Here is a 17,145-nt window from a genome sequence, read left to right on the forward strand (position 1 = left end):
GCACTGTTAGGGGAGTTTCAGATTGCAGAGGTGTTGAGGAAAATAGTTTTGTATTTGTGGGTTGTGGTGAACTACATATACCTGTCTGGACTGCTCCTGTGGCTCCTCCCACAGACCCCTGCTGACTGCTCCTGTGGCTCCTCCCACAGACCCCTGTATAAAGGCGATTGAGGCCTGATGCCCGGCCTCATTCTCCAGGATGTAGTGTTGTTCATTCTTCCAGTCAATAAAAGCCGATATCTCGCTTCTTACGTCTCAGAGTGAGTTATTGATGGTGCATCAGGGGTATTACTATTGATGGACAAACTGAATACGATTGCTTTGAGTGCCAGCGGTATTGCTAGAGGTTGCAGCGTGAAGAAGCCTGAGGCTTCACAGGTTCCCTCGTACAAACTTTCTGACCTGTGGTGGGGTTTCTATTTAAGATCTTGTGGCACGTATATTTGTTGACTGTGCATTGGCAATTATAGTTTTCGTTTAGTCCAAGGAGCATCAATAGAGTCCATATATGGACATTTTCTCAAGGCAACATACCCGTCCCTATGAAAGCATTGTGCGTTTAGAACCATGGCCTGTAATTTGGCTTTCTCTCCTAAGTGATAATTTAGCATTCAGGCAAAGCTGGAATTAGGGAGCTCTGGAATTATGTGGTGGGGATTTGTGGACAGAGATGTGGAATATTTTATATTGGAGAAAATTCCTACGGGCGTTTTGGGAGGTAGCTCATGACGTAGTTTGGATTTAACAGGATTTATAAGTGATATAGCAGTTTTGGAGGATGTGGTGGCATGTCCACAGCCCTATTCATCAACTTGTTTTAATCATATTGTGTAAGTAATAGAATGCTGCGCTAGTGAACTTGGAAAAGCTGCTCAGGAAGGAGCAATACAGGGTCTTTTCTTGGGGAACGGGGTGGCTAGGAAATGGCAGTCGGAGAGCACCTTGAGTCCAGTGACCATAATTCTATTAGATTTTACTTAGTTATGAAAAAAGATAAAACAGGTCCACAGGTTAAAGTTCTAAACTGGAGCAGGGCCAACTTTGAGGGTAGGTAGGATCTAGCTGGGGTTGACTGGGTGACTCAATTTAAAGCCAAAGGAACAGCTGGCAAGTGGGAGGCTTTTAAAAGGGTCATATCAAGAGTCATAAAAAGGCACCATGTTCCTTTTAGGGTGAAGGATAACTTCTTTATAGGGAAGGTAGTGAATACCTGAAATGAGCTGCCAGAGGCAGTTGGGTACAATTGCAGCATTTAAGTGCCATTTGGACAGGTACTTGGGAGAAGTGATTGGTGAATTGTGGGCTTAGTGCAGGCAACTGGGACTAGCTGGGCAGATGCTGTGGTCGGCACGAACCATGCTGGTTTGGCATGGACCGTAAAGGGCCTGTTTCCATCTGTGTTAATCTACAACTCTATGAAGGTGTTAATATTTTAGATACAGATATCACAAAGCAAGTAGATTGCCCCTTGGTGCATTCTTTAATGGCCATAATTGCCTTGAAAATACTTCAGAAATGTGAGATTTGTATTAGAATTTTTAGTTTTTAAATCATAAGAGAACTCAATCTATGAAACTACGAAGAAACTATGACTGTTATAATAAAATGTACTAATTACAATATTATTCAGCCATTTCATAGAAAAGACGTTGATAATAAATGCAAAACTTTGCCAAGATTACAAGTTACCAGTTTACTGGTTTTCTAGAAATGTATAAGTACTTTCAAAGCATCACAGTCAGGCAGGACATCTTTAAATCTGCAAATTAAATGGTAGAAATTCTATCAATCAGTTGAAATGCACAAAAATGGTCAAATATCTCAAAATGGTTCTGAATGTATTTTGCTAAAGTTCAGGATTTTGAGCAGATTTAATTATGTGGTGTATTTGTGGGCTCTGAATCTTTTTTTTCCTTTCACTTTTCTAAACAAAAAGCCTGTTCAGCATTAGGCAACAATTTGTGACAAAATTTTATGGGTGATAATTCATGATACACAATAAGTATGCCCTGTAAGCTTTTGACTATATTTTTGCACTTAAGGGTAATTTTGCAGTGCAAATTGGAGTTCATAATATCAGCCACTATTTCAGTCATGGTTGAAAGATGCCAAGGCAAATCTTACCTGTAAAGTATTTTCAGTTTGTGTATTTGAGTACCTGGGCAGGGATCAGTAGCCAGTTTACAGTATCTAAGGATATTGAGAGGAAAAAGAATTCAAAGATAAATATAGTTTGTAAGGGAAGAGCTGTTGGGGCTGGGGAGACAAAATATAGAGACGTTGGTAGTTTTAGAGGTACAAGGGTCACTCAGTATGGATCCCAGTGAAGGCCATTCACTATGCAGCCCCTGTCTCAATCATGCTCTCCTGACATGAAACATCTGGCAGTCAAGTGCTTTCCGCCATTGTCGTGGTTGGAATATACATTTTATCCCTGGCTCTGGAGGGGCTGAGCACTGTGATGTACCGGCATGAGATAGTGCATCCTGATGCCTTCCTGATTGTTGCGGAGGGCTTCAATCAGGCTAACCTGAAGAAGTGTTTGACCAACCACCACCAAACTTGTCACCTGTGGAACGAGAGGAGCCAACACACTTGACAAATGCCGCCCCATGCCTGCGCTTTGGCAGGTTCGATCGCCTGCCTCTTATGCACACCTTGGAAGGAAGACTATGTGAGAAAACCAGCGGCGTCTGGTGACCTTGTGATATCTGATGACGTCAGGACATCTTTCAAGAGGGTGAACCCTCACAAGGTGCCAAGCCCCAATGATGTACTTGGCTGGAACATTGACGAATCTCTTCAACCTCTTGCTGCTGCAGTGGGAGGTTTCCACCTGCTTCAAAAGGACATTGGTCACACTGGTGCCCAAAAAAGAGCAGAGTAAGCTGCCTCAACAACTGCTGCCTGGTAGCACTCGCATCTACTGAAGTGCCTTGGATTCCCTTCTGTCTGAGCAAGGACCTGGACCTGCTGCATTTTGCTTACTACCACAAGAGTCTATAGCTGGCACAGTCTTACTGGCTCTTCACTTGACTGTAGTGCATCTGGACACCATCAATGCGTTCATCCTGCTGCTCTTCATTGATTACAGCTCAATATTCAACACCGTCACCCCCTCAGTACGAATCAACAAACTTCAAAACCTGGGCCTCTGTACCTCCCTCTGCAACTGGATCCTGGACTTCCTCATCAGGAAATCATAGTCAGTGCAGATCAGAAATAAAACTGTTTGCTTGCTGACGATCAACAATGATACAATTCATGAATGCGTAGTTGGTCCACTGCTCTACTCTCTCTACATTCATGACTGTGTGGTTAGGCACCACGCAAACACCATCTAAAACTTGATTAATGAGACAACTGTAGTTGACATAATCTCAGATGGTGATAGATTGGTTGGTTAATTGGTATCACAACAACAACCTTGCACTCAAAGTCAGTAAGACCAAGGAACTGACTGTGGACTTGAGGAAGGGAAGATCAGAAGAACATACAACTGTCTTTATTGAGGGGTCAGCAGTAGAATCGGTGAGCAGTTTTACGTTCCTGGACAGCAATGTCTGAGAGGATCTGTCCCGGGCCCAACATATTGATGCAATCACAACCAGCATTATGAAGGACCCCACACACCCCTCATACAAACTCTTCTCCCTCCTGCCATCTGGCAAATGGTACCAAAGCATTCGGGCTGTCAAGACCAGACTGTGCAATGGTTTCTTCCCCCAAGCCATCAGACTCCTCAATACCCAGAGACTAGACTGACATCTACATCATTCATTATTATATTGAAATTTGTCCTCTACTGTGCCTATTGTCTTGTTTATTACTTATTTATTAATTATTGTACTGCCCTGTACTGTTTTGTGCACTTTATGTAGTCCTGTGTAGGTCTGTAGTCTAGTGTAGTGTTTGTGTTGTTTTACGTAGCTAGGTGTAGCCTTGAGTAGTCTCACATAGTCTAGTTTAGTTTTGTGTTGTTTCATGTAGCACCATGGTCCTGGAGGAACGCTGTTTGGTTTTTACTGTGTACTGTACTAGCAGTACTTGGCTTAACTTGAAGAAGACTTGCCAGCAGCTATACTTCATTAGGAGCCTGAGAAGATTTGATGTCACCAAAGCTTCTAGCAAATTTCACCAGATGTACCATGGAGAGCATTCTTACTAGTTGCAGTACTGTGTTCTGTGGAGACACCAATGCAGGGGATCGGGAAAACTGCACAGGGCTTATAGACTCAGCCAGCTCCATCGTGGACACTAGCCCTCTCATCATTGAGGACATCTTCAAAAGACGATGCTTCAGGAAGGATCCTCGCTGTCCAGACTTAACTTACTCTCATTTCTCCGTACGAGGAGGTGGTGCAGGAACCTGAGACACACACTGAACATTTTAGGAAGAACTTCTTCCACTCCACCGTCAGATTTCTGAAAGGTCCATGAGGCCATGAACACTACTTCACTGCTTTTGCTCTTTATTTGTGCTAATTTATTTTTGTATATCCTTATTGTAATTGATAGCAATTTTAATATATTGCACAGTACTGCTCCTGCAAAATAGCAAATTTCATGGCATGCATTGGTAATAGTAAACCTGATTATGAAGTTGGGTGATCGGGAGCTGAATGGGGTCAGAGAAACATGAGATTCTTCTCAGAGTCAAAAGAAGAAATGGTAGGAAACAAAAAGGAAGTGAAAGAATGAATGACTTTTATGCTGTCTGATTTTTGCTGGGTGTTTGCAGCATCTTATTTTATTTCAGATTTCTAGCAAACAGAAGATTCTTTGATTTTCATGAGGCATGATCATGTGCTTTAGGTGGATTCATACTCTTCAACCACTCTTAATGGCCAGACATGGCAATATCTTTAACTGCAGCAATCTGCTGTTGTGAAGAGCATTTAAGCCCTTAAGGGGTCCAGCCATTAACAAAATCGGCTGCAAATGAGAAACAAAATCTTAAATATAACGTTCAGAATTTTGACCAACTTAATTGAAATTTGCAAAGACCATGTTTGTTCAATAATAACAAATTTAATCATATCTTCTAATAGGAAGTAATGTTTTTGAATGGTTTAAAGGGAAGATGTTGTCATTGAGGGAAAGGACTGTATTGGAAGAGGAGAAAGAGAGGAACAAATAAAGATATGTAGAAGCCAATCTGAAGTCTGAGGTAATGGACTCTGCCCTCTGTGTGATTCACTGAGAGGTATTTACCTCGAGGCTGAAAGGGTCCAAACCATTTACAAGTAGTCCTGAAGGAACGCAGGCAATCCATAAGACTTCACAAGTACAAAGACAAGAGATCCTGCAGAAGCTGGAAACTCAGAGTAACACACACAAAATGCTGGAGGAACTCAGCAGGTCTGGAATCATCTATGGAAATTAATGAACAATCGATGCAATTGGGAAATCCTCATTTTTGTGGATAAGCAAAGGTGCTCGACAAAGAGTCCTCTATTGGGTCTCACTGAGGTAGAGTAGGCTGGTTCGGGAGCACTGGATACAGTAGATGACCCCAAAAGATTCATGGGTGAAGTGTTGCCTCACCTGTAAGGACAGTTTGGGGCCCTGAATGGAGGCGAGTGAGGAGGTGAATGGGCAAGTGTAGCACTGTTTCTGCTTTTAGGGTTATGTGCCAGGAGGGAGATTAGTGGGAAGGGATGAATGGACAATGGAATCACAGATGGAGCGATCACTGTGGAGAGTGGGTGGAATGTAAAGCTGCGTTTGTTTGTAGGGTCTCATTGAAGCTGTTGGAAGCTGCAGAGAATGATGTGATGGGTGCTGAGAGTCATGGGAAGAAGATGGAGTGAGGCCGGATGTCTGGGAAATGGAGGATAGGTGGGTGAGGGCAATATGAATGGTGGAGGAAGGGAAACCCCTTTCTTTGGAGAAAGGGGGACATCTCTGATATTTAAAAAGAAAAGCCTCATCCTGGGAATAGAAGCATCGGAGATGAAGGAACTGAGAAAAGGGAATGCTGTTTTCACAGGAGACAAGGGAGACTTCACACGTATATAGATTTGTTCCATGCTTCCAGAATTCAAAGCGGTTGAGTGATTAATTATCAGAGCAGTCATCAGAGTTAATGAGACCATTACATTGTGTGGTTTTATCCACATCCAGAATCTTGCTAAAGAAACTCAAAAAGATTTCCCTGCAGATTTACACGGCAGAAAAATCAAAGTCAGCCTTGACCCTCCATTGTCCCGTACATTATAATATTTACACTGTCTGACTTCTTTCAGCTCCCCTGAAGCATGACTAAATCCTTTTTTCAATCTTTCTACAAAGTCCTACCTTTTCCTCTCAAATCTAGGCTAGGAGGTATGCCTCTTGCTCCCCCTGACCGCCTTAATTTCCAGACTATTATATGTGGTCGTCATTTTTACTGTTTAGTAGAAAACATGTGTTTGTATGAAAGTAATTCCAGGAATGAAATATAACACCTAAAACTGCACTTCAGTACTTTGTTAATGCGAATATGTTTGGTTGATAGAATATACTACATTGCTATAGAGTAAATAAAACTAATTGTATAAATTTGAATTGGTGTTCTCTTGAACCTAGATTGAGCAAAGAGGGAACAGAATATCAAATGTGTAAACTCTGAAACAAAAACTACTGTAAAAAGCATTAGGGCGGGGTGGGAAGGTGAATTCCCAGCTGGTTTCCTTCAGTTTTGTCATTGCATTCTCAAAAAAGAAATTAACTGTTCCATGAACTCCAGCACATAGCATGTTTTGCAGAAAATGTATTATAATAGTTTAAAAATGTCCCAGTACTGCCTCCAAATTAGTTGTATCCCAGATTAAAATACCAAATTTCTGCCATTTCTTTGCAAGAAAGGCCTTTGCATGGGCATTTAATTAGAGACCTTCATAAGATTTAACATTTTTAAAAAAAGATAATGACTGAAATGAAACTGTTAACTATATCCAAAGTGAAAACAATACTCAGTATAGGAACTAATTGAGTTTAATTTGCTGATTAGTTTATATCTTCTGAACTGTGACCTTCTGAAAATGTAGGATGGTAATGCTGTTGTAAACAAACAGGCTGTCAGTGTACTTCCCCAAGTGCTCTACTTTCCCTTGTTTCTAAGCTACTGGTTGTTTCCTGGTTGGACCAGGAAATCCAGTTAGCTATTAAGTTCAAATTTGTTGTCATAGGCATATGTACAGGGGTTATAAATACCAAGAAAATTAGCTTTTTGCAGCAGCACCAGATGTTACAGACATGACCAATGTAAATTAACGTAAACTTAAAGTAACAAATTATACATAACCGAAGTAATGATACTGGTGTAGGCAGAGAGAAAGGAAAAGGTTTCTGGTAGCTTGTCTCTTTTAGGTGAACTCAAGAGCCTGATGGGAATGAGGTAGAAGCTGTTGTGAATCTTGAACTGTGGGTTTTCAGGTTTCTGGTGTACCTTTGGTTCAAGGTTCTAAGTAAGAAATGGCAATAAAAGGCAAATTCAGTTAAATATCGGTTTGGCCTTGTACTGATTAATTGATTTGTTTTTGTGCTGGTCTCTATTTGTGCACGTTTTACAAGTGGGCTTGATTCATCCTCTCCTGGAGTCTAAAAGAGGTCCTTTGAAAATATTATGCAGGAATAGAATAGCTGTTCTTTCCAGTGGTATTCTGCTGTCAATGTGAAGCTGCTGAACTGTGACTGGGCAGTTACTAAGTCTGTAAATTTAATGATTTACAGGTTGCCAGGCCATTACCAATAAATCTTGCAAAGAAATTCTTGAGAGCCCCATGCTTTGAACCTGAAACCTTTGCAAACTGCAGATTAACATTCTATTCAGAAACGTAAACCAAGCCATCTTTAACTTTACTGACAATCTGGAGTTTGGTTTACTCTCCCACTTACATCCCAGCCTGGTTGTGGAACATCGGAGTTACTTATACCCCCTGGATTTTAGATGTATCCATGTCAAAAGAAGTTATTTCAAAGGTCAATAATTTGATGTCAGGGAAATGTATACAATATACATCCTGAAATGCTTTTTCTTCGCAACCATCCATAAAAACAGAGGAGTGCCCCCAAAGAATGAATGACAGTTAAATGTTAGAACCCCAAAGCACCCCCCCAGCCCCTCTCCCTCCCACACGTAAGCAGCAGCAAAGCAATAGTCCCCCCCATCGGCAAAAAAATACCATCGGCACCCACCACCAAGCACTCAAGTGTGAGCAAAGCAACAGCAGAGACACAGACTTGCAGTTACCCCAAAGACTACATTGTTCACCCAGCATTCAACATACCACAGGCTCTCTCTCTCTCTCTCTCTCTCTCCCTGATAAGGGAGAAAGAGATGTCTCCGTTTCACAGCGAGAGGGGAGACATCACAAACAACTCACTGATATACGATGTTAAAAGTCCATTGTGTCGCTTTTTCCGAGCTCTGTGCCCAGAGATCTTGGGTCTCTGGGCACACAGCCTTAGATCTTCCGACTCCCATGACACACTGGTTTTCTGCTCAGACACCGACCTCCAATTCTCTCCCCCCGCACCCCCCCCCCATCTCCAAAGCAACAAAAGCTCAGTCCTCCAAAAGTGAACGAAGCTCTTAGGCCGAGCCATTGGTGTGCCGAACAATGGCCAGTTGTGAAACCCCAACAGCGGGTCCCATTCCCGCAAGGGACTGAAGTCAGCATGCAACTCCAGGTCAGGATCTTCAAGAGAACCCTGAAAAGGAAAAATAGAGATATTAAAGATGGAAATAGAGCTGTTTCTGAAGATGCAAGAAAAGGAGTCACCATTAGGCGCCATTAACCCTCCTAGTCTGGTAAATGAATGCTTTGTGCACAGTGTTCGAACAGACAGAAAAACATCTGTAACAAAGAACATCTCAAGTTGACGGAGTGAGAAGCTGAAATAATGGATGAAAACTCAGTAATTTCTTATATACTTGTCTGGGCAACATGGTGGTTGCACAAAAACAGAAAATTCACTTTAATAGTTAAAGTGAATTCCACTGTGCAAGTTAAAATAAACTCAGGTTTCACTGCGTTCTTGGTTTAGTTACTAGTACTATTTTGATTCTTCACAGAATACCAGGCTGACTTGTAAAAAAAAAGTCTCCTAATCCTAGTAAAACAATATTCAAGCAGAATAGTATGACTATTGGAAATCTGAGATGAAACTGTACTAACAAATGATCATTGTCCTCCATAGATGCTTCTGAGCTACTCATTATTTCTAGTGCTTTCTGTTCAAATACAGAAAGATTCCTGAAATCCCTTGTATCAATGTTGAACATAAGTTATTCCATTATCCTATAGCTTTGAAGACAAGGAAGACAATTCCCAACTTGCCTTAAGAGTATTTGTTTTTTACATGAATTTATAGATCAACTTTTGAAAGTTTTCTGGTTTGTGTGTTGTGAACTAGACTGCGGTCAAGGTTTTTTTTCCAATTTATTTTAAAAGATCTGCATACTGCCAAAGTCAGCATTTTTTTTTGGATCAACCTAAATAGGCTTTGGATAGATGGTGGGGCCCATCTTGAACCACTGTAGTTCTCCTTGGAGAGAATCGACAATGTTCGAAGGTGTGGACCCCGTGATGTTGAAGGAACACTAAAATATTGTCATGTTAAGCTGGTATGGTGACTTAGTCAGGATATCAGAATCAGAATCCGATTTAATATCACTGGCATAAGTCGTGAAATCTGTTAACTTTATGGCAGCTGTACAATGAAATACATGACAAATAAATATAGAGAGAAGAACTGAGTTACGTTAAGTATATAGATGTCTATTCAATAGTGAAGTTAAAATAAGTAGTGCAAAATGACAAATTTAAAATAAGTAGAGAGGTAGTGTTCATGGGTTCAATGTCCATTTGGAAAACAGATGGCAGATGGGAAGAAGCTGTTCCTGAATCACTGAGTCTGTGCTTTCAGGCTTCTGTACTTTATTCCCGGTAACAATGAGAAGAGGGCATGTCTTGGGTGGTGCGGAAACTTAATGACGGACACCGCCTTCCTAAGGCACCGCTCCTTGAATATGTCTTGGATACTACAGAGATACTACTGTTACCCATGATGGAGCTGACTAATCTTACAAGTTTCTGCAACTTATTCCAATCTTGTGCAGTAACCCCCCCCCCCCCCCCCCCCATACCAGACAATGTAGCCAATCAAAGTGCTTTCCATTGTACATTTGTAGGATGTTTTAGTTGACAAACCAAATCTCCTCAAGCTCTTCAGGAAATATAGCTGCTGTCTTGCCTTCTTTATAACTGCATCGATATGTTGCGTCCAGGTTAGGTCCTCAGATATTGACACCAGGATTTGAAATTGCTCACTCTCTCCACTTCTGATCCCTCTATGAGGATTGGTTTGTATTCCCTCATCATATTTTTTTTGAAGTCCACAATCAGCTCTTTGGTCTTGTTGATGTTGAGTGCAAGGTTGTTGCTGTGACATCACTCAACTAACTGGTACCTCACTCCAGTATGTTAGCTACCCTTGTCATTTTGAGTTTGGGAGAAGCTGTCAGAGTAGGCAGGCAACTGCAAGGCTGCTTTATAGATGGTACACACCACAGCAACAGTGGACCAATGATAGAGGAAATCAGTGTTCAGGCTGTGTGATACCATGCTGATCAGCAAGGCTGTTTTCCAGTAAATGGTGATGTGCTACTTGGGTGTTCATGGAGCAGTGAGGAATGCTCCAAAGAAAGCATTCCATCACACTTCTGACTTGTGCCCTGTTGATAACACAATGGCTTTGAGAAGTCTGGAGGTGAAACACTCTTATCCTGTCCCTCAACTGATCTTGTGTTTTTGCATGTGGACCACTTGCATTCTTGCTCAATCCTCACAAATGTTGATTGTGGAGTAGTCAACAGTTGTAATGGCATTGAGTGCCAAGGTACTTAGACTCTCTCTTGGTCTTTGCCTAGCACTTTTGCAGTGGTGTTTTTTCTGCTTGTCTAGAACTGACTGCATGCAGGCATAAACAGCTGTGCTTTCTGAGAAGTTGGGAATGGAGTCGAACATGATGCATTTATCAATGAACGTCCTCACTTCTGATGTTATGAAGGAAGGTCATTGATGAAACGCCTATAGATGTTTAGGTCTCGGACATTGCCCTGAGGATCTCCTGAAGCAATGTTAACTACCTCAACGATCTTTCTTTGTGTTTGTGTTTTCCTGCAATTATTGAAACTCAGTAACTTCAGTTTTACGTGGGCACCTTGATGCCACTCTCAGTCAAATCCTGCCTTGATCTTGGGGCCTTTACTCTCACCTTGTCTCTGATATTCAACTCTTATGTCCTAGATTGTGAATAGGTCTGGAGTGGATCAAATTATCTGGAGACTTTTCTCTTAGTAGATCTCGGGAAGAAGCAGACATGGATAATCCACACAGCATTTCTGACTGAAGATGATTGTGAATGCTTCATAGAGTCATAATGTCATAGAATACTGCCCATCTTTGGCCCATCTAGTCCATGCTGACTTGATCTTCTGCCTAGTCCCATCTTCCTGCACCCGTGCTGTATATTTTTTTAGTTGGTCAGAGATTGGGAAATATTGATATTTATGGAAACCTAAGTGTCCTTGTACACAATCACTGAAGGGTAATGTGCAGGGGAAACAGGCAGCAAAGAAGGCCAAGTGGGCTGGCTTTTATTTTTGAGCACCAAAATAAAGATATCTTACTGAAAGTTAGATTGAGCTTGTTGAGACCACTGGCAGTATTGTGAAAAATTCTAGTCTCTTTATTTAAGGGTATTCTTACTATAGAGGGTGAGAGTGAAGGTTCACCAGACTCATTCCTGGCATAATAGTTTGAATATGAGAAGGAATAAGGAGCTAGGTTTAAATTTTCTAGGACTGAGAGAAATTAGAAGTGACCTCGTATGACATGTGCGATAGAGCAGACCTGTTTAGGAAGGTGTGAAGAGGATGTTTCCCAGGCAGAGCGATGTCATAGTCCCAAAAATAGTGCTAGGCCATTTCCGAGCGAATTGTGAGATTTTTTTTCACTTAGCGCAGGGGTTCCCAACCTTTTGTATGCCATGGTCACCTACCGTAACTGGTGGGTCCATGGACCCCAACTTGGGATTCTCTGACTTAGAGGGTGGTGAATGTTTGGAAATTTTTTCCCTGGAGGATCTGTAAAAGTTCACCCCTCATGTGATTACATTTAAAACAGCTTGAAATTAGGGGAAAAAGATCAGCAGCTTTTGGGATGGGGCAGGAAAATTGTGTTGAGTGGAATGCCAACTGGTACCTTGTTGAATGGTGGAGCTTGTTGAGAAGCTTTCTTGCAGGTTCAGCAACCCAAGTTCTGTCGTCACCTCCCTGTGACTATGTGGGTTTGCTCCATTTGTTCCCACATACCAAGGGTCTTGGGATTGGCGGGGTAACTGGCCGCTTTAAACTGCCCCTTAGTGTGTAGGCAAGTGGTAGGTTCAATGGGGGAGGGGGAAAGGAGTGGAGTTGATTCAGATATGGGAAGAATAAACTGGGATTGTTATAGCACTATGTAAAATTAGCAAGCACTAAGGAGCAAGTGTTTTGTGAGCCATTGGATCAGTAATAATATTCTGGTGAACCCATAAACACAGGAGATTCTGCAGATGCTGGAAATCCTGAGCAACACACACAAAATGCTGGAGGATATCAGCTAGTCACCATACTGCAAATCCATGTTACATTTTACAGCTTCTGTGGCCGGCTTACAACTTCCATGGCTTCAAATTTCAATGCATTTAATTTGTTCATGAATATAGTAACCTGAGTATAGATCCTAATGGAATGTCATTACTTGCAGTGAAATTCTGATGGTCCAGCTTTGTTGGTGCCCTTTTGGCAGATTTTCTGAATTGCCGTATTGCTTTCCTATAAGTAACCCAGTACATTTTTAATTTGTCTTTTTTTCCCAACGTGTTCTACAGCTTAGTATATTTGACTGTAAGATTAAAGGGTGCATGGGATCTTGGGCCCCATTGCATCTCAAAGGAGTGCAGGCAAGACCAGTTGTAATGTAGATGTTGTATTATCAGAACTTGTGTATAGTTGAACAGAAGATTTTCAGAGGCTTGCTGTATTTCTCACCGATATTCTGCCTTTCACCACTCTGTTAATCAGGTCAGCAACTTCCCTCAATGTCATTAGCTTTAACTTTCTTGTATGTTATTCAAATTAATACAGAATGTTTATCTTTTATATAGGGGTACATGTGGAAAAAAGGACATAAAAGAAAGAACTGGAATGAGCGCTGGTTTATACTGAAGCCTGATTTAATTTCGTATTATGTTGGTGAAGATCTGATGGAGAAGAAGGGAGACATTGCACTAAATTCTAAATGTTATGTGGAGGTAAATGTTTTAAAAACTGGATATGTGACACAAAACATGATCGTAATTATCTTTTGTGAAGTGCTACTGAGGTAAAATTTGAAGTTTACCTTTAGACTTTCAAGTTACCTATTGTGTTGTCAATACTCTTTAATATTTACAACATTAATCAAACTGGAATATTCAAAAATGTTTGAAATACTCAGAACTGTAGCAATTATAATCAGTGTTATGTTTATTTTTAGTGAGGCAAAACTTTGCAAATCAAGCCCAATAATACAGTAGATTACAGTAAAATTCGCCCATCAGTTAATTGAGGCAGCTGCTTATCTGGGACGACTCTTTATGAACAAAAACTAAATGAGAAAATAGCCAGGATTCCCTTTGTTTATATAGGATACCTTGTGGCTTAATTGAGACAGGAAACTGTTGCCAGACAGTTTCTAACTAGCATCAGTCGCAAGTGCTTTTGTGGCCGTTAAGACCACTGTGCTTAGAGTGAACAGTTTTTAAAATAGTGTCAGTTGCATGAGTTTCTGTTCAAAAAGCAGTGATTTTTGTCACTGATAGTTGGCAAGAAATAACAATAAGACAATTCAGAACTGTTGTGGTTTCAAGCCTCGAGGCTTGCAGATGCCAGAAACGGCTGGGAGTGAAAATGAAACAATTTTACTACTTCAATAAGTTGGGAACTATGAATAATTTGAAGGTATTGACAATCATCTTGAATGTTAAAATGAAAATGAAGGTTTGGAGGATGTAATTGTCGATTGTATGAAAGGCAGTCTATTTTGAACCTGGTGTCTGCACCGATTTTGTTCATTTACAATCAGTCGAAAGAACACACCAGCATAAATTCCTCTATCAATAACCATTAGGATCTAATATGCAGTTTTATAGTACTGTCATAGTATTGGTGATGTTTTAATTTGTTCTGTATTTTATTTAAATACATAATTTATTGCTGGTTAAACAGAATTTTGTCTTTTTTATACCTTTTTAACTATTTCCATGGAATAGTTGGGGCAGCTAATTGGGGCAGCCGGTTAATTGGGCCAAAATGCACTGGTCTTGATGTGTCCCAATTAAGAGGAATCCACTGTATTTGCTTATGATATATTTTCACATATGATATATTGGAATTTAATTAATTATCTGGGAATGTGACAGTATAACTAGAATTAAACAGAAGATGATGGAAATACTCAAGAGAAAAATGTATTTACAGCAATGAATTTTCATCAAAGCTGGAAGGCAATTGCCAACTGCTTTAGCATTAATTTTCTTGTTACCCAGCTTTCACCTTAACAATGAAGAATGATAAGTTGTTTTGCTAGAAGTTGCTTTCCTATTCTATTACGCTGTTCCAATTAATTAAACAGAAAGCATGCACAAGACACATCCTGACACTAATATGTTTGCCAGTGAATGAGCTGCAACTGCTTTCTGTATGTGACAGTACAGGTGAGAGTCCACCATGTAACATGAGTTTTCACCCCTCAGTGTGTGCCAGCTTTGACTGCATCACTGACTCATGAATGACATTGTTTTTTGCAAATGTTATGCCTCATACAGCGTCATTTCAGGTAGTCACTCCAGTCGGTCTTCCCTTCTTAACAAGCACTAATGAATCAGTTTTTGTGAGGATTCAATGGTTTCAAGGTCCCTTTTACAATACTGGACAAATCCAAATTCCCATCTATCAATGATCTTGAATTAGAATCTGACTTGTTAACTCAAAACCCCACAGACTTCCCCACATATTACCTCTCTGCCCCAAAAGAGTCTTTCTTACTTTTTTCTTGTTTAATTTTTCTCTCATGGTTGCTAAATTAAGCTTATCAAAAAGATGTAATGAGTTCTGATTACAACTCGTATGGACACAAGTCGGGGGTGGATCAGCCCTGGCTGCGTCGCCCGGGTGAGGGTGTCTGATGATTAAAGACCCGAAACAACTTACGACTCCGGGTTCATTGCTGAAGACGTGTCCAAGTAGCACCAGAAGGTGTATTCTACAACTACTTGTCATTGAGTATCCTCTGATCTGTTCATTGTTGTGACTTTAACTTCTCTATGCTTTTATGTAAGCTTCAAATCTTAACAAACTTTTGTAACAAATAGTGAATGAGCAATTCCAAGGCAAAGTACTGAAATAAGAAAATATTGAAAATACTCAGCATGTCAGGAAACATCTGTGATGAGAGAAACATAGTTAATGTTTTAGGCCAATGACCTTATTGGCTCCAATGGAAGTTAATTGATCTGAAGCTGTTTCCTTCTTATTGCTGATTCAACCATTTTGATACCCACCAGTAGGTGCATAAATGCTCTTAATTGTATAACTGAATCGTATGAATGTGACTTTCGTATAGCACCAGCATACTTAACCATCTGTTGAATCACTCTTTAATTGAGAGGAACGTGATTGAAGAAGATAAAGGCATTTTGCCTGTGCAAAGCATAATGAAGTATAAAACACAGTTGTATATAGTAGGGTATATATGAAATAATTCTTAAAGTTGACTTGTTCCCCCTCTTTAGTTGTTTTCATGTTATTCTGTTTTTTAAATCTCAGTTTTCAGCCTTGAGTAGCTACACAGCGTTATGAAAAAAGTACTTGTCCTTATTTAGTATTTCTTATAACCTTGGGACTTTCTATCTTCCTTCATAGACAACAAAATAGTTTTGGAAGTGTTGTAAAGAAATGTAGTAGCAATTTTGAGCATAGCAAGGTCCCCCAGATGGCAAGAAGATAAATAACTCGATTTGTTTGTTGATGTTGAAAAGGGATGGAAACTGTTTGTTCAGAATAGCACTGTGAAATCTTTTACATTCAGCTGGAAGAGCTGATCTGATGGCTCCAGAAGATTGCTTTGGGTAGAGCAACAGTCCATTGATTCTATACTGAAGTTGGAATTTGGGTTGCATGCGCAAACCTCTCAGCTCAGAAACTTATTGGCAACTACATTTGCTTAGCTGAAAGAAAATAGCTTCTTTAGTTCCTTGTAACTTTTGATGACTTCTGGATGCCAGTGAGATATATTGAACTGAGAGCAGCCAGTTTTCTCATGGTAATAGAGTCACAGAATCACAGGCACTACAGCACAGAAATGGGACCTTTAGCCCATCCACTCCATGAAGAACTGTTCATTCTGTTTGGTCCCGTTAACCTGTACCTGGACAAGAGCCCTCCCTGATCCTCCCATTCATGTACTTATCCAAACTTCTGTTAAATTTTGAATTCAAACCTGCACCCACCTCTTCCACTGGCAGCTCGTTCCGCACTCTCACTTTCCTCTGAGTGAAGAAGTTCCCTCTCACATTCTCCTTAAACAGTTCACCTTTCACCCTTAACCCATGACCTCTAGTTCTAGTATAGGAATTCTAACTCTGCAATTTGTTTTCATACAGATAATAGTTCCCCAAGTTCAGCACTGTGGTTTGAAGTCACTGTTGAAATGCTCTAAATTATTTATCAGTACTTTGTATAGGAGCTCGAATCAGAACAGTGCTGGGGATAGAATAGTGGAGCTTATTTTGGAACTCAAATGCTGACTTATAAATCTTTGATGACGCTCACACTGCAGGACTCGTGGAAGATTCATGGGCTTGCAGAAACAGGCTCTTCAGAATTTCTTCCCTACTTAGGTTGTTTGGAAAGTTCAACACAGAACCCATTGTTTCTTTATGCCAGCATGGTAAGACTGGGGATTTTGGACATTGTGGGCCCATATTAGTTTATCATCAGTTAAGCATACTTGCTGTAGGTTTGGGGCGCGGAAATCCATACCCAAACGGCTGCTGTCCTGACTTCTGACTATT

The 17,145-nt window shown here is 40.6% G+C and overlaps 1 protein-coding gene across 1 annotated transcript in view; it reads left to right on the forward strand.

Annotated features, from left to right (window-relative positions):
- The window catches only part of swap70b (switching B cell complex subunit SWAP70b), a 116,628-nt gene that overhangs the window by 40,965 nt on the left and 58,518 nt on the right, over positions 1 to 17,145 (forward strand). The window contains exon 5 of the mRNA XM_073049578.1: positions 13,198 to 13,344. Coding sequence (XP_072905679.1) covers positions 13,198 to 13,344 — 147 coding nt within the window. The remainder of the gene's footprint in view (positions 1 to 13,197; positions 13,345 to 17,145) is intronic.

The sequence above is a fragment of the Hemitrygon akajei genome, chromosome 6 (assembly GCF_048418815.1).
Source record: "Hemitrygon akajei chromosome 6, sHemAka1.3, whole genome shotgun sequence".
Lineage (NCBI taxonomy): Eukaryota > Metazoa > Chordata > Chondrichthyes > Myliobatiformes > Dasyatidae > Hemitrygon > Hemitrygon akajei.